We start from the raw sequence: 25,322 nt of genomic DNA on the forward strand, positions 1-25,322 counted from the left end.
ATAGAAGGTGAACTGGCCAGAAAAAAAAAAAAAATTTCCTCCATTACACAGATTTAAACGTCTTGAAATGCCTAAAAACTGAGATCACAGAAATGGAGAGAAATAATCCTCCACTGGTCAGTCTGAGTGCTTTTTGATGCAAAAATTGCAGGTAACCAGGCAGCCATTGCCTATATGTGTGATAGAGACAAGAATATGTAAAAGGAGCACATGAGCAGGCATATTTTCAAAGGCATACGAAGCTGCACGCTTGGGGGGAAGCTTTAACCCATCAAAGACATATGAATATATCTACAACTGAAGGAAGCCCTGTTTTGAAAAGAAACTTGTTCCTCTCACTTTTCAGAAACTGCTTCCCACATCTCATAACTAACAGTTGTTTAGGAGACAGAGCGAGTTTTGCCTGGGTGCGAAGCATCCATCTGATGCCCTGCCAGCTAGCAGGACGAGCTGATCGGCCAAACAGGAAGCCAAACAAAAATAGGAAACCTCAGGTTTGATGTCTCTCTTCTATCCAGACGCTGTTTTTCATCAAACTTGTAGGAACTGACTACCTTTAAGACTTCTATTATTCTGTCTTATTTGGAGGAAATTAGCCAGTGAGACAAATTTCATAAAGGGGGTGGATTATGATTGAGATTCCAGTCATATATATCACATTTCCTAGTGGCGGGGGGGGTGTGTGTGGGGGGGGTGTCCAATAAATGCCAAATAATGCCTTGCTTTAGCTTTCTTGAAAAGGACATTGACAAAACCCTGTGTTCTTTGTTGCCCCTGTATACCCAGAATTATACACCAGTTAAGCTGTAATAGTCCAATTTTGGATGAAAGCCATGATTTAATGCACCGGTCAAGCACTGACACTGGACTTCACTTACAGCCCAAGTTGCTGCAACCATCAGTATCACTTTTGAAAACAGCTGATGATCAGTTGGCCAAGTATCCAGAGATATTTCTGAACTGAGTTCAGTGATCCTTCTGTGTGCTGACAGATGGCTTCTAACAGATGAAAATGAATGGTAAAATTATCACAGATTAAAACAGAGCCATTTACCTGAAACATGCCTTGAACTTGCATTTCCGCTGTTTGCGGTTACAAGCTTCATTTTTGAAGCAGTTTTGTTAACATGTTTTAGATCTTGCCTGAGTACCAGGTGCTATAAAATCAGTTTCATCGATGCAAATACTTTGCTAAATGCAGTATGTGAATTAAAATAAAGGAAAGGCACATCCAATTTGGAACATCTTTTCATTAGAAGCTCCGATTCCAAGTCTTTTTAAGTCTCTTTTCCGCTGGTGAAGCCACGGAAAAAAGCTAAATGGCAATCATCTTGCACTCATCTTTAGCTCCATCATACTTCAATTCTGGCTTTTGCCTGTTTTACAGACTTAGTGAAATCAGAAAGGATCTCAACAGCTCTGAGTTGAAATGAGTCTGTTCTTACAGGGAAGGTCAGCTGAGATGCTTTCACTAGTCATCTCCAAACACCTGTCCCAGGAACAAGAAGCAATGTACCCTCTCTGTCTTCACAGCTTGCTCTCCTGTAAGCCCAGCAAAAAAACCAAAAACAAGTTTATTGATGATCATCAGGGTATACTACAGAACTGGGACTCTGGTATGATAAACCAAAAGCAGAAGCAATGCTAAGCCTGTTGCTGGACCACAGGATTTCTTTTTGCAACTCTCCTACTTCCATTCTCAGTGGCTGAGCGACAGCTATGTGTTGTATTAATTGATTCATGATGCAGGAGCACTTAGTGGTTGAAGCCCCATTTTGCACTCATGTAACAGTCTACTGGTGTGCTTCAAGTCTCAGTGTTCTTCCTAAGACACTCATGCCACCAAAGCCCAGCAACCACACCGTTAGGCATCTATTTTATGTTGGTCATCTAGACTTTCCACAGTCAACAGAAGAACAGTTACCCTGCCCTAACACAGGTATCTAAGGCAGAAGAGAGCTGTCAGCATCTGCAAGTACCTCTGCCTGTTCATTACTTACAGCAGGAGGAAACTATAGTAGGAGTACTGTCTTGGTTTAACCCCAGTCAGCAACTAAGCACCACGCAGCTGCTTCCCCCTCCCAGTGGGGTGGGGAGGAGGAAAAAAAGAAGTAAAACTCGTGGGTTGAGATAAGAAGAGTTTAATAACTAAAGTAAAATAAAATCCACTACTACTACTACTAATAATAATATCATAATAATAATAATTGTAATGAAAAGGAATATAACAAACAAAACAAAAAAGAAATAACACCCAAGAAAAGACAAGTGATGCACAATGCAATTGCTCACCACCCGTTGACCGATGCCAGAGCCGCACGGCCAACTCCGCCCTGTTTATCTACGGGGCATGACGTTCCATGGTATGGAATATCCCTTTGGCTAGTTCAGGTCAGCTGCCCCAGCTATGCTCCCTCCCAGCTTCTTGCACACCTGCTTGCTGGCAGAGCATGGGAAACTGAAAAATCCTTGGCTTAAGATAAGCGCTACTTAGCAACAACTAAAACATCAGTGTGTTATCAACATTATTCTCACACTAAATCCAAAACACAGCACTGTACCAGCTACTAAGAAGAGAGTTAACTCTGTCCCAGCCGAAACCAGGACAGAGTACTAACAGAGAAATTTAACTTTTAGACAGTTAAAGTAAGTGTGATGAACCTCAATCTGCTATATCCATAGGTGACTATACATCAGTAAAACCTGTTGCTTATCCCCTGGCCTAGACAATAGGAACACAAACACAGAAAAGTGTGGGTTTTTTTTTTTTTCTTTCTGAACATATCTCAGTAACAAAAACTGCTGTATACCTTACTCCCTCTAGCACCTCATTAGAAAGGATAAAATGCTGATGCAGAAGTAAACTTTTGCCATTTGCTCTCAACAGTGCTGCCAACTTACTGCCAACTTTATGTAAAACGTCCCTTGTGATTACTTAACATCTGCTCAGACCTCCACTCCCACCAATGCTCACTACTACAAAGTAACCTAGCTAGTATCTAACCGGAGGTATGGAAGAGTCCAACAGACATTTTCTCACTTTCCACCCACATCATCTCATTTCTGAGTCACGCCACTCCTTCAATGGCAACCTAACCTGAGCCAAGTCCCTTTGGCTAGAGTCACAGCACCAATTCACTGTTCACCACCACAACTATACACTTTGATTCCAGGGTATATAAAACATTGGGAATTTCCTGGGTCAGACTTAAGTAGCCGGGACCTAAGCACTCCGTGTTTCCTCTAAACATGTACTCTGCATTTCTATTGGTCAACTGCTGCTTTCAAAGGACACGCAGAGGCTTATCATCTAAGCTATTCCAGACCATAAGAGGAGCTGGCAGGATTCCCCTGAACACTTCCCCCAACCAGCTAGAAAGAATTTGCCAGTGTAATCAGGGAACATAAACCTGGCCTTTCAGGACAAATATTCACATGGCGCTGAAAGCACAGTTTCCGAAACTCACATTTCCAAAGCTCCCAGAATTTCACAGGCACATCACTACATCTTGTCAGGGCTCTGAAATAGTCCTTAGCATAATCCAAACAGCTTTGGCCATCAAGGTCATCACATATTTACAACTGCAGCTTCCAACTCGTTCCACGCTATTTTGCCATTACCATTAAACAACTGATATTTGGCAGCACTCACTGCAAACACAAAGTTTCACAACATACCACAATGTTTAGTGGCTTGGGTTTGGTTCTGGGGGCTTGGGGGTGGGCAGGTTGCCTAAACAGGCATAGAAGCAGAAGTAGAAACCAGGCAGTTGCTTGGCAGTGAAAAAGAAGAGACGAGGAGGAGACAGGAACTATGTTCGAGTCTATCCTAATCTAACTAGTTGCCATGCTATGCTCTGTGCTGCCGGGAATAAGTCAGGAATGCACAAACCCCATTACCCGGAGCAATCAAACAGCTTCCCTGGGGATAAACATGATTTATGTACTAAGCTCTTTTAGGCCTGAAGTCCTGACAAAAAAGCAATGCATCTGACTACACCCCTCTGTCTAACCTGGTGGCCTTTAAAAAGTTAACACTAAATGTGAGAGAAGAATTCCTAAAAGCCTGTCAAACACAAAACTGCAGAGATTACTACATGCTATGACTCCTACCTAACTTTGCCAAGATGTTTATTTTCCATCTACCTCTCCTGCCTCTGCCATCTGCCGGACCTGCCCCCAGCTATACAATCACACCTCCTCTGCATAGGCATGCACGCCGAGCAGGCAGCTTTGGGAAACCCTAGGGTTCCAGTGCTGCAAAACAGCTTCCCTACAGCTACAGGAAATGTTCCTGTCAGAATTCAAGTCTGGGGTTTTACTTTCCCTCCTCTTTCTGCTCCACTGGCTGAGAGTTTTCCATCCTTCTTAGACTTCTTTATTCCCAAAAACCCAGTTACAGGACTCATTAGAGTTAAGGTAGTAAATAAGTGAACTGTTGCTGTTTAGATAGCTGCCTGCCGTACTACAGCAATGCAAAACATGCTACCTTGTAATGCCTGCAAGAATTAAACACAGTGCAACATTATGAAATTCTAAATAAAAGCGAAACCTGAAGTGTTTGACATACACAGCCACACATATCACAGGAAACTATTTTTGCTTGAAGGACTGTTGAAATCCTACATTTAATTAGCTGCTGCGCTCTAGTTTTCACAGACTACCCATAATCCAAAGAAATCTAAATAATAAAAAATACTGGAACTAGGTTCTGAAAAGAGCTGAAAGGGGAATTTATAAACCAGCAGCTACGAACAAGACATAAAACTCACAGCCATGCAAAGTCTCTCAGGCTAGTGTGTCCAAGCGATCCCACTGACCAGGAAAGGGGAAGAGGAGCTGTACCGCTCCTAAAGAATTATGCAAACTCTGCACAGCTGGAGCTCCAACAACCAGGGCCCTTCTCCATAGCGAACAGGCAGCAAGCTGAAGTGTAGTGCATCTGCTCAGACCTTCTACCTTCATCTCACGCTAGGTAATCACCACGGGATACAAACCATTTCAAGACAGCACAGACATCCTTTAACCACTGTCAAGTAGCACTCTTCTGCCCAAGGGAGGAATGTCTTCTTGTTGCCCATCCACCTTCTGCCTCTCATACTCTATTGCTTCACCTCTTGAGCAACTCCCCATCTCTCCTACAAACAGAGCAATAACCTGAGTTTACTTTTACCCAAGCGTCCATGTTGTCAGTTCCAGAAGAGTGAGGCATAGTGCTGGTAACAGAAAACTCCTTTAAACAACTCGAGGAAGTCTCCTGGATCACAAACTCTGGGTCCACTAGGAGACTTACATCTCCCTGACATCTATAGAAAGGGCAGCACAGAGTGATGCAAGCAATGTGGGAGATCTCTCGAGTGTGTCAGGGATAATTTTTGATACAGGTATTGATGAGTCAACTTACAACTGGATCTACTATTCACTAACAAGGAAGCACTGGTTGAGGATGTGATAATCAATAGAAACCTTGGTCCATGAAACAGTGGCATTCAAGATCCTGAGGGGAGTGAGGAAGAGGAGTAGCAGATTCTATAATTTACTGATTGATCTTGAACTCATCAGTTTGGACTGGAAGTAGCTCACAATCATTTATGAGTATTGTGGAAACTACATGTCAAAAAACAAGGGTCCCATAGCAGAGACACGGAGCAGACGCAGTCCCTGGCCCAAAGAGACTGTCACCCAGGACAGTCTCTCTTTCTGACCCCTTCCTCCCCAGCTTGCCGGGACAGCATCGGACTGATTTCATGATGAACCGACAATAGACTCCAATACAGTTGCTGGGTTTGTGGTTTTTCTTCCTGCTACTAAGTGAACATGAGAAATGTGTCCTGTCAGGCAGATAAATGTTAGTCTCTGTGACCAGCATGAGACGACTTCCATGCTCACACCCACAGGATGTACACTGCACAAAAGTTAACCCAACATTTCCTTTCTAGAAACACTTTTGACTGAGCCTTTCACTACATTCAGAGCTCCCAGGCCTGAAACTAGCTGCTGAAAATTCACACAGCGTTTGAGAGCATCCAGCAAGTGGGCAGTCCAATTGCCAGCTTTTTAGATCTCAAACTCATCTTGAAAATTCACCTTGCAGCTCAAGAATGCATGACAAGTTATAGAGCTATATTGAATCATGGGAATGTCCTTCAGTTGGTCTGTGCTACTTATCTCAAGAAATTCAAGCAGTTAATTATTTAGAAGGAAGAATCATATTTCAGAAGTAATAACTGAACAATTTTAAAGAGCAATAATTCAGTTTCCACCATAATTAAACTGTTTACTACAGGGCTGAAGATGAGCTATTTAGTTTTCAACAGCATGATGACATTTTGTTTTCTGGTACAACGTTACAATCTAAAAATAAACCAGATAAATAAGCAAATTAGTACAAAAAGACTATACCAGCCAAAGAGGAAATATATTTTTTAAACTGATTAAGCAGCAATCTAAGAATAAGACATATATATTTAAGAACTAACCATTCTGAGAACACCTGCATTTCCTAAATTAAGCATAATGAAGGTTAAGAAGGGATTGATTGTTTATGTATGCACCAAGAATATGAAAGGTTGTTGTAATTAACAACAGCAATTTTGAATGAGGTATTAAACTAAGTTACTGAAGAGTAAGCCTCATAACTATAAGAATCTGAGACGTTGATTTATTTGGGAGATTATATTACATATCCCTATCTATTGCATGACTTTCTCTGCAACATTTGGTACCAGCCCTTGACAGAGATAGGAAACTAAACTAAATGGACCTGATCTAGTAATCTGTCCTACTAAAGACATTTCTGTGTTCTTATGCACTGTAATAAAAGTCCGTTATCAATTGATTTATGCTGCACACTTCTCACGAATCTGCCCTGCAGATCCCCAAAGGGTGTATTTTCACAGCGACTGGAAAGCAGGTATATTTGGGGCAGAAGCTAGATGATGAAAATATTGCAAAACAAGAAAAAGAGAGAGAGAGAGCACCCGAGACACAGAATTTCACTGCTTTCCACTCTGCCTCCTGCCCGGTGAGATTGGTCTGGAGAAGGTGCTGGCATTTGACAACCAGAAACATAGAAGCTCCATGTCTGCCCCCACAAATCCCTCGCCTTCCCAGAGCTGTTCCACAGTTTGGAACGAAAACTAGCCAAGTGCGGGTGGCCAAGGAATTCTGGAGTAGCTGAATATCCTCAGCACAGTGCAGTCTTGAGTCCCTGTTTCTAAATACACATTATCTATGCATCAATTTAATGCCAGCCATGCGTATGACCCTACTACAGCACCAAGTGAGAAGTCATCTCAGCAGAAATGCTATGGGTGATATCCAGAGAGAACAAAGAGTGCCTTTGTTTTAAAGTTTCACCCCAAAACCGTAGTAACCAACCCCAGTTTTAGATATGAGAAGTCAAAGAATTGCCCATTGTAATTCATCACCCCGAAGCATGAGCTTGTCCCAGCATGAGGTGCCCCAGAGGACAGTCTAAACCTCAGCAAACATAAAGTTCACTAGATGCCAAGTCTGTGGATTGTCTAGTTGGCAACATGCAATCACAGAATGAAAAAACCAGAGCAACAAATGTTGTTTTCCTGTCTTATTGCTAACCATATGGACATTTTCCCTACCACAGCTCTTAAGTAGGACAGGTACCAGAGATAGCTGCAGTGAGTGGGCTGTACTCCACATATTTCATCACTCTACTTCCAAATCTCACCACTTTAACAGTCCTCTCTAGAGCAAAATTATTCCCATTCCTCCTATCTTGTGACATGAAAATGCCCTCTCCTATTACAGTTTCGTAGCCTCTCATACCTCACACAGGCCATTGAAACTGGACCCTCAATTTACTCAAGTGATCTGCTTCCATCTGATACTTGATCTTCTTAACTGAGATTATAATTTAACCCATGTTGTTTTAATTAATTGTTACCTCCTTGGGTTATCTTGCCTAACTAACTGAGCTGTTCTTAAATTGTCCATTTCACTGAATGTTTCATTCTTAATTGATTGCCCTTCTGATTTATCCACATATTTGTTCTCAAATTTCCTAACTACAGTCTGTCTTTCTCTACTATACTGCTTCACATAAATGTTTCTTTACTTTATTCTCTGCTTTTAATGTTGCTTCTTCTTCAGTGCCCCTGCTATTAGAAACTACTTGCCTCTGTTGTGTTAAACTCTACCAATCTTTCACCTCCTTTCCAACCTCCCAAGGCCCCTCCATCTCACCACTTTACCATCAGCCCCTCCCATCCTGCCCTCCAAGTACACATATTTTCTTTCCTTCTGGAGTACCCCACTCCACGATCCCTTCCTGTCATCCGACAAGAGGGTTCTGACACATTTCCCAATAGAAAACTCAGTTTTTAAGTAAGAATAAGAATATATGAAGGAAGACATCCTGCCCCTGAGAACAGCCAGCAACCAGGACAAGACTAACACGGGGAGGGGAGAAGGAATACTGTACGTGGTTTGTCGCAGGCAGGAAAGAGCACACTCTTGTCCTTGAGAATACGTGAATTTGTCTGCTCCCGGCTTCACGGCTCGCTGTGGTTTATGGTTTGGTCCGAGCTGGGCTCCCAGCAGGGGAGTCCTGCTGGGAGGAGGACAGAGGTCTGGCAGCTGTGGGAAGCTGCCTGCCCTTAGTCACAAAGAGGAGGCTGTTCCCTGCCGAGCAGGGGCTGGGCTGGCCCGGCCCAGAAAGGCTGAAGAAGCCAGAGCAGCAGGGCTCCAGCAGCCAGCAAACAATTCTGAGGGCACCTCGGAGAAAAGGATATATTTTAAATAGGCATGGCAAACAAAGCTTACGTGAGGGCACTGGCTCATGTACTCATCCTGTCCACCTTGCAGACTTCTGAACTTGTTGGTTAACTTCAGCAGCATTTGAACAGGGAAGAGGGAAAGTATCAAATATGATTAAGATCCTACAAGTTTTGTGAAAACTTAGGTAGAAGGGAGACCCAAATTTATGAGCCCCATGCCGGCAGAGCTGTGCACCCTGCCCGAGCGCAGCCGGCTGCTCGGTCAGCACCCGCTGCCTCTCGCTCCATGGTCATGTCACAGGGGACAAAAGGAGTTGAGGGAACCAGGACACAAATGGAGCCTAATTAGCACTGCTATTCATAGAACAACTTATTCTTTAAAGTAGGAAGAGATGCTGGTGACAACTGAGGTAGTTTTGGAGTTGATCCAAAGCATTAAGGTAATCTGCTTCAAAAACACCAGGGCACAAGTTATTCTTGAGGTGGCGTGCCTGCAATGTCACCTGTGAGTGAGCTCTCAAGGGACAGCATCCACAGCCGCCACCTGGCCTCCAAGCAGGGAGGGATGCGAGGGCCTGACGAGGGAAAGGAAGTAAGAAACCCTAAGGGTACCTCCCCACCGGCACCCTTGTAACATTTCTTTCCCTTTCTAATACTGGGAGGGTCCAGATACTACACCGTAAGACAGCAATGGATCCCTCCAGCAAAGAGCTGCTAAAACAGCAGAGACACCAGCATTCAGGAGGCTCTGGTAAGCAGAGAGGACATTACAGCAATGCTGGCTGTAGAGAATAACTTTGAGTAGAGTCTTCGAGAACTGCTTCAGTTTAAAATAAATGGATGAGTGGACCAGTGCAGGTCTGCTATTGAGATACTCAATGTCATACCAACTTTGATAAACAAAGAAAGAAATGTTAGTTAGTACTCTTTTGAGAGGAGGCATACCAGCTTCCTCAGGGGAAGGACAAGCCCTGAGTACCCAAAGTACTTTTAATTGTGAATCAACTTTCTGAAGTTTTATGGTCTTTTACAGTATCAATATTTAAAAGATGCTGCTAAAAAGAGCAAGCAAAAATCCTAAACAAACCTTCAAGCAATTAATGCAAGAAATCTGATGAGTATGAGGATAAAAGTAAAAATTCATTAAATAAATCATTCAACCTACTTAGTCCTTCAACTAGGCATCTTAAGATAGGAATATTGCCTGAAAGTTGCTTTAAAAATACTTCTAAATCACGTTCATGTGCTCGATGCCTAGTCCAGAGCCAGTGCGTTTTGGGAGATTTTCCTCCCTGACACATTCAACCCATTTACTTTAGACCCAAAAAGGTGATAATGAAATGACAAAGCCTAGCTATTTATTCATTAAACTTGTTGAAAGCTAATCTGTTCTTAGCAGCTACCAAACTGTTTAAGAAACACCTGTAGACTGGGGGCATTTCATGAGTGGAAACAACCTACTTCTCAGGACTTTTAGGATTTCTTTTTAATTTCTCTAAGGCAAAAGAAGTTATTGATCTCAAATGGAAAGAAGTAAGAGTCTCACAGGACAGATTGCACAGCCACACAAGACACCACCTGAAACCAAATGATTAAGTCAAATTTGGGGAAGAACTTACTAAGCTCTACAGTCCTGAGCAAGCTCATATTCATCTAGGCTGACCCGTGATTTCAAGTGAAAGCACACTACACACATGCTCCTGGTTATGCTACAGAGAGCCCGCACCCCACCGGAAACCCCACCAGCCCATTTACCCCCATGCCAGCAGCGGTAACTTTGCTTTTCTCCATGATGTAGATCTGTTCCACAGCAGAAGAGAAAGCAGAATTTGCACTAAACTTATAAAACCAACTGACAGTATAACTAGTCAGGCCAGCGAATACATTTTTCCACACATTAGGTGGGGAAGAACAACAAACTCGACCCTCTCAGTACAAGAATTTCACTAGCAAGGGCCTGTTTGACAAGTGAAGCACAAAACAGATTTTTTTAAAACAAAATGAGAGAAAGCACTATGTTCACTCATCAAAGACCCAAGGCAAAAATAAACATGTTATCACATGCTGGACCCGTTAGCATTTACTGAACTACACTAGATAAGTGTTTTCACTTTTCTGTTGTCTAAACAGAACTATCAAAACACATGATTTCTCTAATGATAGGTTTACTTTTTTGTTATTGTTACCATTTTTGGATCAGCCAGCTCAAGTTCCACACTCTGCCATTCCCTTCTGGATATGCTTAAACATTTAAAGGCAATGACTGGAGTGGGATAGAAAGAATAAGTATCTCATGTGCATTTTTACTGCTTCATCCAACCGGGCGTACTAAACCGTGGAGATGTTCAGCATTTGTCCATAAGGCTCACCAAGTGTGTTTGTGCTAGATGCTTGCTGGGTGCCAAGACAAAATGTTCAATTAATAATATGACCTATAAAGGAATGCCCAGATTGGTTTTGTTTCTCCTATTCCCTTCACTGTTGCAGTTTCCTTAGTTAAAAAAAATGTATCTAATTATAGGCTGATATGTAATTCTCACTATAGCAATCCCTCACATTTAAAAATCACGAGTCAGGCCCCCAAAATTATGATTAAGGCACAGAAATTAGGCATCTGAAAAACAATAACCCACGATGGATTTTTATTTGCCTTTTGGGGCACAAGCCGCCATTCATGTTTTCAAGCCCTTCACTTTAGCTATGAGGACCAAAAAATTCCTTCTTCATTTTTATTCCATGAAATCAGGACTATCACACATTCACTTGATTGCAGGAGCTGGCACAACTATTACAAGGGTGGGCAACAGCAGACTTTGTAGCATTCCCCAAGTCATACTCATTGCCCCTAACTGCAAGCACACATAGTTCAGCATCTGTTCCTGCTTTGCTCTGGGAGGGGAAAAACCATCACCAAGCCAGGTGAAATTTCGCAGGTGGACATCCCCTGAACTGCTGAGCCTCAGAGCTCTGGAGCCTGAAAACAGTCGGGGTCATGGCCCTTGGCAAAAGGTCTCCTATTACTCCTGAATTAAGACCCTCACAGTGATGAATTTTAAATTCCTCTCCACGTAACCAAGGAATAGTTGTGGCTGAAGTATAAACTTTCTGAGAACTTACCGGTGAGCTATCTGGTTTACAGATAACTCTTCAGAAGTGCAGGACAGGCATATGTAGGCAGACTTAAGTTTCTCATCCCATCAGTGTTTCTTAATTAAGATCACAAAAATTACAGAGGTCTAGTAAAAAGCAAATAAAAATTAAATCCAGCACGTATTTCTTTCAAAGGTATTTTTCACTCAACCTGGGTTGCAATCAACTGCTCCAGCATGGCCCATGATCCTTCTCTGCACCTCACAGATCCTTGCACAGGTTTTTTTTTTTCTCTCCTTGCTAGAAAAGCATTTTTCCCATCTTTTTGCTGGCCAAGACACAACATACTTTCATTGAAGATTCTCCCTATTTGTTCACCTCCCTTTTAAAACTTTCTTTGTTCTGACTTTTCTGCAAATCTTGTTGTTCTGCAGAAACATCTGGATCACACAGAAACATACAGCTTTCCACTGATAAAAGCTCTTAGCTCTATATTTCCCCACACAGGCTTATTTCAAGCATTAGCATGAACTCCAGGCATCTTGATAGTTCACTCACATACTCCAGAAATGGCTATCCTCATCATACCCATCAAACATACATACACATACTAACCTAGACTCCACACTTGCAGCAAACATCTGGAAAAAAATTTGTAAAGTCTTAACCCACATCAGGCAGTAGCATGCATCGCGAAGAATCCTACCTAATATAATGCAGAAGCATCCTCCATGCTTCAGAACTGCACCACTTCCCTGATCTCACTGCACTGCTCTTACCCATTCCTGTGCTTAAAGGCTGTGGGAAGAAACAAGCCAACACTTTCCCACTTCACAGCCCTTTGTGTCTGCTCCCTGTTCACTTGCTTTCAGGTTAACAATTGCACAAGTTGCTCTGTCGCTATTTGCCTCCCCAGAGCAGCAATCTGAGGGAGGCCAGGAAAGGCAAGGAGCCCTGCATGTGGTTGTGTAAGCACTGCTACTAGTCTGTCTTCAAGGAAACTGTAGTAAGAGACTTCTCCCCATCATTCCCATTCTCATCTGATCCAACAGCACTCCTCCGCTATTGCCTCATGAATATTGCATTTCCTTTCTGTCCTGTATTATGGCCATACCCTATATGGATTTATTCTCATGCCTTTTACATTGCCATTAAGTAGTAAATGGCACAATGCAGGAGACTGCAAAGAGTCTGAACCTTGCTCAGACAAATAAGAACCTAATGTTGCCTGAGTGGATGGACAGTAAAATCACCCATAAACAAGCAAGGGTAATCTAAAGATTACAACCTAAACATTACACTTCCAACTACTTAGGGATGTCTACTGCAGCACTCACAGCTGCAGTCTAGTGACAGAGCCCACAGATGTTGCAGCTCCCACCTTTCTTGGGGCTCCCAGCTTTCTGGCTCCCACCAAGCTTTCACATGACCCAGAGACGGAACACACTAAGCCGATGACTCCCACTGGTCAGGTTCACCATGAGAGAACATGAAGACCAACTGAAAAGATGCTTCAAGAAGAAACAGTAACAAACACTCATGCTCAGCTCCCCAACTAGCCTTATACCTCCTTTCTCTTCTTTGCCTCCTTGCCTTTCTTCAGGTCCTAATTTCCTCCCATTCCACACAAGCAGCTCTGACTGTGCTCCAAGCTGCTACTTGCCAAATACCATTTCACCCTCTGACTCCTACAACTGCAGCAGAAGTCTTGAGGAGGACCTGAGGATGACATGGAGGTGCTGCCATGGGGCCAGTGTGTAGGGGACCGAAAGACCCTGTGCTGTGGGTGAGTGGGTCTGAGACACAGGGCAATGCTGTAGGGCCCAAAGCACAATGCCACATGAGGCACCCCATGAGGCATTAGGGAACATCGCTGCTTGGGGGCTGCCAGTGAATGCAACATGATGGCATGAAGCTGAGGGGTGCCCTCCTGACCGGCAGCGTTGCTCAGTGAGACATGACAGAGACCGAACACTCAAGATAGATCGGGGCTGGGGGCGGGGGGGGGAGGAAAATGCACGTACCAGGCAGCTGAGCAGGGCGATGGCAGCAAACAGCACACAAGCTCTACGATGGTAGGTTTTTCTCCCCAGATGGGACTTTGATAGAAGATAAGATAAATGGAAAGAACAGGGAACAAAGGAGAACAGCTAAAGGAGAAGGACAATGGTTAAAACAAGCAGTCACTTAGCCCGAAGAATAAGAAGTGTGGTGAAAAGTAGAGAATCTGAATTTCATCAGTAGCTGAACATTCGTTCTTTGGCTTCTTTATTAACCTTAGGCTCTGGTTAATCCTGTCCTGTGTTTTTCCCCACAAAGGCAGGTATCTGGTTCCACATGCATGCTTTTAAATACTGAGCCAGACAGAGTATACAACCTATTACAAATGGTAACATACCATCATTTAAATACTGCTGGGGACTTGTGACAAATGTAAGAGCGTGAAATGTAATGAAAATATTTGCCCATCGGTAATTAAAAGTTTATCGACATTTAGAAAAAAGACCACCATGCAAGCATTGCTAACATTGCAACTCATTAGGGAAAATGAAGTAAAACTGTAAGTTACTATCCAGGAACAGGGATTCATTTCTCAAGTGAATACTATGTATGGAATAAAGACCTATTCTATTCCCTTTTAAATAGATTAATGCTTCAGTGGAAGCCACGGAAAGAAGACAAAAATTTACACAAAAGCATTAAGCACTTTACAAGTAGTAAACTGGCATCTCCAGGTACCAGTAGCAAGAAGGACCAGTACCCACCAAACCCTCAGCACAAGTATTTGGGTCATTCTTCCAGCGAGCATTCAGGCAGCCTGTCACTAGCAAATAGCCCAGGTATTTCTTCGCATTAAAAATTGTACTAACAGAGGGAAAACCCACTCCATTAATCAAAATTCCTAATCTGCATAGCTGGGATAAATCTCACTATACACATTCTTGGACTGAAAATCCTTCAGAGCACAGAACGTCTCTCTGCAAGCTTATGGCACCGTATAAGTGATAATTTCTGTACAGACTGGTAATTATTCACAGGACTCCCTACTGACTTCAGTGGTGACCTAGACTTGAAGTTCAGTTACAAGAGATAACCATGTCATGGAGACACCATTTCCTTAACTTCCTTTATAACTCTATTTCCTTTGCTGTATAAAAATACCTGGGGAACCAAAGTCAAGTCTCCCTTGACAGTCAGAAGTAAAAAGATTCAAACATAGCTGAGTAACTTGAGAGTCTTCATCCCATTTGCCATTAAGCCTAAGTCTTACCGACTTTCCCTGAGAGAGGCAGACATCGGTGAGCCTTGGATTCAGCATCACCCCCTCATTGCATATTTGAGTGCTTTTTGGGCTGGTTCTCAAGTCTCTGGCACTTCTGAGTACTACCTATAGCAGTAGATACTTCATGGCCCTGAGCTGGGACATACCGTACTGCGGGACCGACAGCGCGAGTGGAACATCATACGCAATAGGCGCTCCAAACATTGCAGCAGATGAAATAGCATTACTAGGGCTGACGTTTGGCCAAGACAGAGTACACAGGAAAACATTAAAATCTCTTCACTGGGGGGTGGGGGAGGGTTGGGGGGGGAATAATGGTTTGTTTGTCTTTCATCTTTGACAGGAAATACAGAGCCGTTACTCCTCTATTACAACAATGGCCACTCCAGGCATTTCAGAAATAGGCAGAGCAAGTTTTCCCATAGGAAAGCAAGCAAAATAGCTGATCTGTTTTCCTAGCACGCCTTAAAATATAGGCAAGCTGTATAGCAGCTTTTAAATTAAAGCTGGCTGTGCACCCTCAGAGCAGAGGAGACCTGGTAAGTAGAGACTTTATCTTGCTACTACATTAAGGCAAAGTCTGCAGTTTACCTGGAAAGCCTGATAGCCAACAATTGGCATGTCAAGGATGGAAAATGACAGATGCCCCGAGCATCAGTGGGAGCTGCAGGACTCTGAAGAAGGTGACTGGCAACTCAGTAGGGGAGGGAGATAAAGGAGTAAATAATTTCACACAAGCTCTTTACATCACTGCTATGAATGCTGAATGGATAATTATAAAAGGAGCCATCCAAAGAGTCTGGGGCTCCCCTGAAAGCTGAAGACATCAAGCAGCTTAAGAATGGGAATAGACTGAAGAAGAGGTGGAGAGGGAAAAAAAAAAAAAAAAGAAAAGATAAACAAAATGGTTGTTCAGGAAATGAAGTGATGCTCACAGTAAACACGGAAGACAAAAAAGTTAACCATTTCTATTCAGCTGTTCCCAGCAGCTTTAAAAGCCTCATTGTAGCCACATCTCCACTTGAAAAGAGAATCTCTAAACCAAGAAATTCAGGAGGGCATTTTCCAGGCAGATGGAATAGGAGAAGTCAAAATAATTCAATCTGTCGATTTAATACAACAACAAAAAAACCCACCACTCTGCTGGCCAGAAAATGTTTTATAACAATCTAATCTCACAGCCCTCACCTTTTTCCTGAACGGAGCAGTGAGAAAGTGACCTCCAGAATCCTGGTTAAAGCCATGATGTTGTTCTCCACAGTGTAATTCACCTTGTTAAAAATTTCAAATACCGCTAAGGTCAAGGCAACAGGCACAGCTTCTTCATGAAGCTCAGAGCTTCCATAATAATTACTTTACAGACAAAGACTTTGCTAGGGTTAAGTGACTTATCAGTGCCATGTCCCACCCCACCCTCTGTTTATATCTAATCAGTTTAGGTTCCAAGACCTGGGAGAAGAATTGTCCCTGGTCTTCTATAAGTAAAAATTGTGACACGACAAGACCTGAGTCTCCACTGAGGTTTGCAAATACTACATAATATGGATTAATGTGCTTCAGTACAAATTTAACTGCATGCAGCTATGTTAAAATGATTTAACATTAGGAGCAATTTTCTTGCATTTTGGGAACTACATGCAGCATATAGAAAAAGATTAATATATATACAAAGATTTAAAATTAAGTATTTTTTGGTGCTTAGAAAACTGGAATGACAGAAGACTGCAGTCCAAACAGCCTCCTCATTTCAGTGAGGTTCATCCTCACTGTGGGAGGATACATTCTAAAGGGGGAAAGACAATTCATTTTCCATGCATTTACCTAGTAGGAACTAGCCTCAAAAATAGGTCTTTTTATATATGTCATTAAACACACATCAAATGGGAGCCACACTCTTGGCTGCTCTGAAGATGAAAATTACAAGTAGAGGAATAAATCACCGGTTACTGTATTGTATGGATGATTCAGTGCTCATTCCATCCACTATAAGGCAGAAAAAGGGAAAGCACAGATGTGAAAATACATACACCCAGCAGTGTCTGTGTATGTACATACCAGACTTTCGGGGCCCTAGTCGGGTAACCTAAATTCCAGTAAAGTCTCTGTTCCTCCTGTTCCCCAGTGCTGGCTCTGGGCCTTCGGATGCTCCCAGCTAACAGGAAAAGAGCCTCAGGGTGTTGGCTACACCCTCCCATACATGTTGGCAGCACCGGAGTTTTTACAAATTCAAAGTAAAGCAGCAACCCAAAACTTTGCAAGAGCAGATACTAGAAACAGGGATCTCGACTGTCAGTTTCCTGAGGAAGCCAGAATCAAAGTCTGTAAGACAATGCTACTTAGGGGCAAGGAAGGAGGATACCATGAGCTGGAACTCAGGAATTTAAGTCAATTCCTATCTTGCCACCACGGCCCTCATCTGCAAAGAGGCCATGAGCTAACTCAGATAACTAATTCTCATTGTTTCCATGTAATTTAGATATCCAAGGACACCTACAGACCTTGAAGATATGGAGTCAGATGTCTCTACAGCTTGCTTTCTTCATCACAGCCTCCAAATAATAAAATGGAATACAGAACATTTCTTTCCCCTCACTTTTAACCTGCTCTTCAAATTGTACCTCTTCACCAAAACAACTTCCCATCTCAGCTGAAGACACCAAGAAACTACAAATTACAAATACCCAATTATCATCAATGCAGCAAATAAATACAACCAAAAAAAAGTCATTCAAAATGTTAACAACTGAGTTAAAAACACAGCCAGGCAGCAGTGACACCTACTCAGGAGGGCAAAATGAGCTGGATCTGGCCACTGCCAACGCACAACGTTTGAGCATATCCGACGGTGTCAGGGCAGGGCTTCATGGGCCATGGAGGGAGAAATAATCTAATCCACCATCTCCCAGCTCTAATCCTAACTGCACTCTTCACATGTCTGAGTGAAAGAAGCAGGAATAATTCAGTATCTGATAAAGCTGTTTAAGCAGGGCAAAACTCTTATCTAGTCAACCTGAGCAATATGAAGTTTCATCTCAGATTTACCTTGAAATATCCCGGTAAGGATCGCAACACTCATGTAATTTGCAATGCTTACATCAAAACAGAAGGAAAAAAACCCCATCTGAACTAAAGAAACTCTCGCTGACTTGGCAATAGCATTTGTCTTACCCAGATGGGGAAGTGACCTGGAATTCTCGTTCTGTGTTAATACAATCTAGAATGAAAAATGATTTGCACAAGGGGATGTTCTTTGGCGCCTGTTGTGATTGCACTCTAGGTACAGACATTAACAGCTGGCAGAGAGCAGCTGGCAGAGAAGGTTACAGTGGGAAGACCCCCTCCGGCACGGTGCATAGCAGCAACAGAGCATTCTTTTTGCAAGGCACGCAGAAGCTAACAGTAGAAGGGGCTTCACGCAGTCTGTCCACATCCACACTGCAAGCACCAGAGTCCACCACGTCTGGATATTCTGTCCAGTTCAGCCACTGACCCTGTTGTGTGATTTCAGGCCAGTAGCTTCTCCTCTCTGTCCCTGGAAAATGGACAAGAGGCCAAACCTGATGAAAAAGGAGTGGAGAAGCCACCTGCCAAGATAAGCATGGCCGGTTTGGCTCTAGGGACAGAGGGAACAGCACTGGGGAGCAGAGCCAAGTTGTGGCAGATGCTTTGGACTGGAGGCAGGTCACAAACAGTGAGTTCACAGGAGACATCTGCCACCAACTCAACCAAGCCACCCCCAGAATAAACCCAGGGTGACCTTTCAGCATCACACAAAATTGCTGCAGCAGAAGCGAGAACACAGTCTGAATCTATTGCCTTTCTATTGCCTCGCAGACAAGATTGTCCCATCTCTTCCTGAAGAGCCTCTAACCTCTAAATCACTAATCGCCATCCAACCTTTTCGGTGGGAGTCCTGACAGTCAAAAGCCCACTGCCCCCCACACGCGTACTCACTCCCCAGAGGAGGTCCACCCTGAGCAACAAATGAAGCAGAAGTGTCAGATAAACGTACGGCGCTTGGGATTTGTAGTTGTATGGAGCTCGTAAGGCAGATTAAAAGATCCAGCTCTGCCTTTAATTAACTGCAATCTTTTTAAATAAAATAAATCTAAAGGTATTATTGTATGTCATTTACTTCACTAATAACAAACAGCAATTAACAACGTTTTTGCCTAAATAATTTAAGCAGCGCTAGGCCCTTAAAAAAAAAACTCAGCATCTGTAAAAACAGTTAGGGCGCAATAACGTTAACCACCTCAGAGGACGACAAGCCATTATATTGTAGGTAAATTAGACGCGTTAGCCATTAGTGATTCTAATGACGGTCTCACTCCTATTCTGACCACTTTGTAGTTCAAGATCAAGCAGTTTACCATCTGACTGACAGACTATTATTCAGTATTTGTCAGAGACGAGATGTTTCCACAGCAGAGAGGTTGACTACCCTCAGCCACTAGTGTCTTGAAATTTAAAGGATGCTAATAGCGATAGCTTGCTACTGGGATGTGCTCAGGTCCACATGCCCAGAATCTGAAGACTTTAAAGGAAGCTACATTCAACTGAGGAAAGGGTTTGGACCAAGAGCTCTTTCAATAACCTCAATTGTATCTTCAGGCTTTTTGGGATCTGTCCTTCCATCTAAGAACCCAGGCAGCTCTTGCACAGACACCCACTGCACTGCTGGCAGCAGGACTCAGCACGCTCATCACGCCAGGATTACTCATGGAAGTCGTGTGTGCAGAGTCAAGGCTGCGAGCACGCTTTAAACACAGACTCATGCCGGAGTCTAAGGCTTAATCCTGCTCATTTTGTTACTCCCACAAACTGTCCTTACTCACAGCTGCAGTAAGGCAACACACACCTCAAAAGCAACAATTTGTGGCTATTGACACAGGTATTTATGTTTGAAAACCGATTCTGCAAATCCATAGTCAAATACAAAACCCTCATGTAAGCCACCCCACAAGCACCAGGACAGTCTGGGTTCTTGCACAAGCAAGAGTTTACACAGGTCAGATCTTTACACGAGGTTTCTGGCTGTACAGAGAGGAGGAAGAAGGAGCAGTGGAGATTGAGGAGTTACTGGCACTCGGCTGCCAGGGTTCAACCCAAATTACCACAGATATTTTCACTGACCCTGCAAAGTTACTTACTGAAGTTGTCTTTGATCCAGGTACAGAAGGCAAAGGGGGAATAGCACTTGCGATGTTTGAAAAGTATGTTTTGATCAAGTTAGTTACTTGGGGATGATAATCTACTTCAGCAATAGGACTCCAGTGAGTTTATAGGAGGAGAAAGATACAAAACCATCAGATGTTTTCTCTGCGTAGCAAGAACCTGGCTATTCAAACACCTGTACAGTACCAGAAATACTGTATTATACAAAACAAATGTGAAAGTTTGCACTTTCTCATATAGATTTTTAGCACAGATAAATTCAAATTTATTCTTCAAAACTGAGTAAAACCAAAATTGTTTGGTAACCAGACTGTGTGGCAGGAGGGCTAGGGAGAATGGCAATTAATGTCTTTCTTAAATAATAAAATATTAATAATATATTAAAACCCACTAAATATCAGGCTAGTATGGAAAGCTGTATTACTTCAAAGTCCGCACGCAGGATTTCTGTGAAGCTCTATATCTACTCCCCAATTAAAACAGAGACTCACATTCATAGGCAGTTTCCAGCAGAAACTGAAACTTGGAGCTTTTACAGTGCTCTTGCTTAGAGAGCAGGAACCGTAGCAAAGAGTGGGACATTGTTTCTGTTAATCACCTCACAATATACAGCAGCTTACCTGACACAGACTTCAATTTCATAACCTTCTACCAATACTAACAGAAGCAAATTTATGCAGCCAAATTAGAGCTCTAGGTCACAATTATTTGAATATTGTGGTATACTCACTACATAACTCCAGTGTACATTTCCTCTTAAAAAAATTACTTTTTGAAGCAGATTGATTTAAAGCTCATTGTATTTAGTGCTGCACCAACTCATCAAGAGACACAGACAAGAAACAATAGCTCCTTTTATTGCAAGAGACTCTCTTCAATAGCATCTCCGAGATAATCACTATGCTTAGGGAGTGGAAAAACATATGGGCAAGTGGAATAGTTGACGAACCACACAGAGTTTTTGTTACTAAACCATGTGGTGGAAATGGTCTAAAAACTGTTTTTTAAACTGAAGCTGCAGCAGCGTTATCAATCTTCAAATACCATTTGGTTTACAAACATGAAAAGCAATACATCAAACTGTTTCCTACATCACCTATCAGGGTAATTTTTTAAAAATCTGGATTCATCTACCCCCCAAAATGGGAATCTGTGGCACAACAGGCTTAAGATGAATTAGTACCTGAAAAGACCAACCTAGTTTCTAGTGTTAGTGTTTCGGGAAAAGGATCCTGCATCTGTACCTTATTGTTAGCTCTGTATTAAAGGAAGGACTTCTTCCAGGCCTACCCAATGAGATGATATTAACACACGCCCACTTATCACCTCTTATTGCTTGTATTTCCTGCAAGCTTCAGGGGCTAAAGGAAGAATGTGCTTTTGAAGAACTGTGAAGTTTCTGTTATCCCAGCAGACAAGACATTAAGCGATCACATGCCAGCTCCAGTTCACGACAAATGCAAGTTGAGTTGCATTAAAAAAATATTGAAGAACATCAAATAAAGCTGTACACCACTTTAAAAAAAAAAAGGAAAAGAAGTCCCTTGGAATTTGGATCTGATTCGTTCTAGCATCTGCTCAAGAAAGAGGGCCTTTTTGCAGGTAGTTTGATTACCACTCACTCTGATCTTTCATTTGCTATTAGAGGCCAGGGAGAAAATCCAGCTTGCCTCCAGGAAAGGGAGGGAAATCGGCCTCTCTTCCAATTGTCTGTATGTTACCCAGACGTGTAAGAAATTTTCAAGGCGATGCAAATCTCCACTGCACACGCTTTTAAGCCAGGGTCATTCAAAAAAATCCTCCCCGCTGCAGGGACCTGGTTCTCCACCACTATCAGTTCTAGCACCCTGACTGCAACATTCCTCCTCTCCTGTGCAGCTGGGGAAGGTGAAAAGGGCTCCAAGGATTATCGCCATTTCCCTGCCGCGTCAAAAGGCAGGAAGAGAAAAAGGTGCCTTTTCACGTGGTTTCTATAATAAACTGCAGAGAGTCAAGGACCAGCGCGGAGCTTCCAAAGTGTTCCTCGGAGCGAGGATGCTGACACGAATGAACATCCACGCAAACCTTCCCTTACGCATCCCAGGGAGATCCACAAGCTCAGCTTTCCCTGGCAGCACGCAGGCAGTCACGATCAATAAGCGAAGCGAGGCTCCGAGCCCCTTGCTTTGTTAGCAGCCAGAGGGGCTGCCGGTGCAGCTGCTACCCAGGAAGGGAGAAGCATCCCATTGTGCAGGCAACACTGCAAGCCTCAGAAACTTCAGCCCCCCTAGGAAAGGCATCCAAGATGGGCTTATTTCCCTGCGACGAGAAATAAGCCTCCATCCCCCGCGCCGAGCCCCTTCTCCTCCCCGCAGCAAACAGAGCCACCCAAAAAGTTTTGCTGGGCAAGAGGGGCCCTGCCTGCACCTCGCCCGCTGGGAAAAAACAAAGGGTCAGGTAGGAAAAAAATAAAGTTTGGGGCTCGGCGGGGTAGGCAGGGCGCCCGGCTGTGCTCCCGCCGCCCGGCGGCCCGCTGCTTCGTGCGGCTGCCCGTCCCCGGCTGCCCGTCCCCGGCTGCCCTTGGGCCACGCACGGCGCTACCTGAACAGGGCGACCGCAGTCTGGTTCCTCCTCCACGCCTTGCCCTGCTGCAGCAGCACCCCCTGCACGATCTCCTTCTCGTCGGGCAGCCGGTAGACGGGGAAGACGTAGAGCCAGCAGAGGACGAAGACGCCCAGGGCGCTGGCCCCCACGGGCAGGCGGGTGCGCGGCCACTTCCACGCCAGCCCCGCCATCCTCCTCCCGCAGCGCCGCCGCGGCGCCGGGCCGCGCTCTGGCATCAGGCCCGCGCCATGCGGCGCCCGCGGGCGGGGGGCCCGCCTCAGCCCCGCCGCCGCCCGCGCCCTAAGCCCGGCGGCCCGCCTGCCGCCCGCCGCCCGCCGCCATCGCCGCCCAGCCGGCCGGGGGGGAGCCGGGCCCCGCGGGCGTCGGGTCTCCTGCCGGGGCTGCTGCCGCTGCGCCGCGGCTGGCTCCTCTCTCGGCGGTGGCGGCTGCCGCCCTTCCTCACAGTCATTTGGTCCCTCGCTTTCCCCGCCAGACGATGCTCCGCCGCTCCCCGCCCGCCCGCCCGCCCTCCCTCCGCCTCCCGCCGAGCCCTCGCTCCCGCTCGCTCTCCCTCGCTCGCAGCCGCGCTGCGGACGGCCCCGGTAAATTTCCACCCCGCCCCGGCAGCGGGGTACCCCGGCCCCCACCCGCCGGGGGAGGGAGAGGAACGGCGGCCGGAGAGCCGGCTGCTGCGGGGCTTCGCTCCGCCGGTGCGGCCCCGCGCCCCGGCCTCCCCCCGCCTCTCCCGCTTGACCCGCGGGCACCGGCCGAGCCGGAGCGGAGGGAGGGAAGGTCCCGCTCCGGGCTCCCCGCTGCGGGCAGCGCCGCCGGCACCCACACACCCACCCTCCCGGCGCCTCGCTTTCTGCCCCGGCAGCCGCCAGCCCCTGTGGCTGCCGCGCCGCTCTCCAGCGCGCCCTGGCGGACATCGTCCCCCCTCCCGGCGGCGGCGGCGGCGGCGCCCCCGGCCCCCTCCCTGCTTCCCTCCCTCCGTCCCCGCTCCGCGTCTCCCTCCGGGGCGTGCGGGAGCGCTTTGCGCCTGACGGGCTCCCCGCGGTCAGCCCTGGGTTCAAGTCAGGGATCACCAGGCCCGCCCGGTCAAAGCACATCCTATAAAGAAATTTTTTTGCATTATTTAGCAAACTGGGGGGTACGGCAAACCTAAAAGAAGAGCGTGCTCCAGCCAGCAGCACTGGTACCAAAGCAGCAGCTCTATGTCAGCATGTACCCACTGGTGTGGTTGGCTCTTTGAAGAAAACACACTGGGGATTATACCCTCGGGTGGGACCTGGGCAGTCGATGGGACATCCCAGCCCAGCTGGGGTTGTCGCTGAAGTGCCCAGTGCGTGTGAGAGTGGGCAGAGAGGCCGCCCACAAGCCACGAAGCAGCAGCGTGAGCCTTGCACACCTGCGGCAATGCCCAGCTCGGGCTTCCCACCGGGAACCCACCGCCTGCCCCGCAGTTTGAGGGTGCCACGTGCATGGCCCTCAGCCCTCCTAAATCAGCAGAGAGAGTGTGATCATTTCATGCCAACAGAGTGACTCCCGCAGTAGAAAGCACTTCTCTGCGGTAATCAGGTAGGCTGAAACATGAGAGACGTGTTCAGCTTCTCTCAGTGAGGACCTCAGAGGCAGTCCCCAATTTCAGAGCCCAGTCTCTAGTCCCTAGCTATTGCATAAAAGGCGAATTCAGCCTGGGCTGGTACCATCAGTTTGTGTTCAGCACTTCCAGGCACACCTATCAGACCCATTGAGAAACACTGCGGACTCCCACGTAACCATAGGAAGAGTTTTGTATGAGTCAGTAGCCAGCTGCTTTCCGGACTTCCAGGAGCACACAGAGACTTGGCTACTTCAAGTGCTTTCAGGGTTGAGTGGTAACTAAGGGAAGGCTTCGAGCACTTCAAACTTGGGAGACTCAAGGTAGCAAGGAAACACTGACAGCCTTGCAAGACAACGATTAGCCTCTGCCTGACTCAAGGCATGTCAGCACAGCACATCTTGCAGAGAGGTGTCGACCATGGCGGGTGATGGGGAGGGAAGTCCTACCGAGCTCGTCTGCTAAAATTGTCCGAAGCACAGTGAGGAAAGGCTGCCGTTAGTCACCTAGCAAAGGGCGGCAAAAGAAAAATCTGTGGATTAAGATTCTCGCCATAGCAATTAGAGATTCAGTCAAACAACTTCTGAGTTTGAAAATAGGCAACTCCAAATTCCACAGCTCTTTCTGCAAATGTCCAGAACTTCCCCTGGACGAACAATTGAAGGAAGCTTTGAAAAAATTTTGGGTGAAGGAACGAAAGCAAGAAGAAAGTTTAACACAGTTAGTTTAGTCTGTCCTGACCATAAGGTAGCAATAAAATAATCATAAATACTACCTGGCTGTTTATACAGCATTTTCAGCTCGAGATCTCGAACAGATACTACTTAGTTCT

General features: G+C 45.2%; 1 protein-coding gene across 1 annotated transcript in view; it reads right to left on the reverse strand.

Annotated features, from left to right (window-relative positions):
- Positions 1 to 23,126, reverse strand: part of ST8SIA1 (ST8 alpha-N-acetyl-neuraminide alpha-2,8-sialyltransferase 1) — a 129,425-nt gene extending 106,299 nt beyond the window's left edge. Inside the window, exon 1 of the mRNA XM_050902045.1 lies at positions 22,888 to 23,126. Within this exon, the coding sequence (XP_050758002.1) occupies positions 22,888 to 23,126 (239 nt within the window). The remainder of the gene's footprint in view (positions 1 to 22,887) is intronic.
- Between the last annotated feature and the right edge of the window lie 2,196 nt (positions 23,127 to 25,322).

This window comes from Gymnogyps californianus, chromosome 1 (assembly GCF_018139145.2).
Source record: "Gymnogyps californianus isolate 813 chromosome 1, ASM1813914v2, whole genome shotgun sequence".
NCBI lineage: Eukaryota > Metazoa > Chordata > Aves > Accipitriformes > Cathartidae > Gymnogyps > Gymnogyps californianus.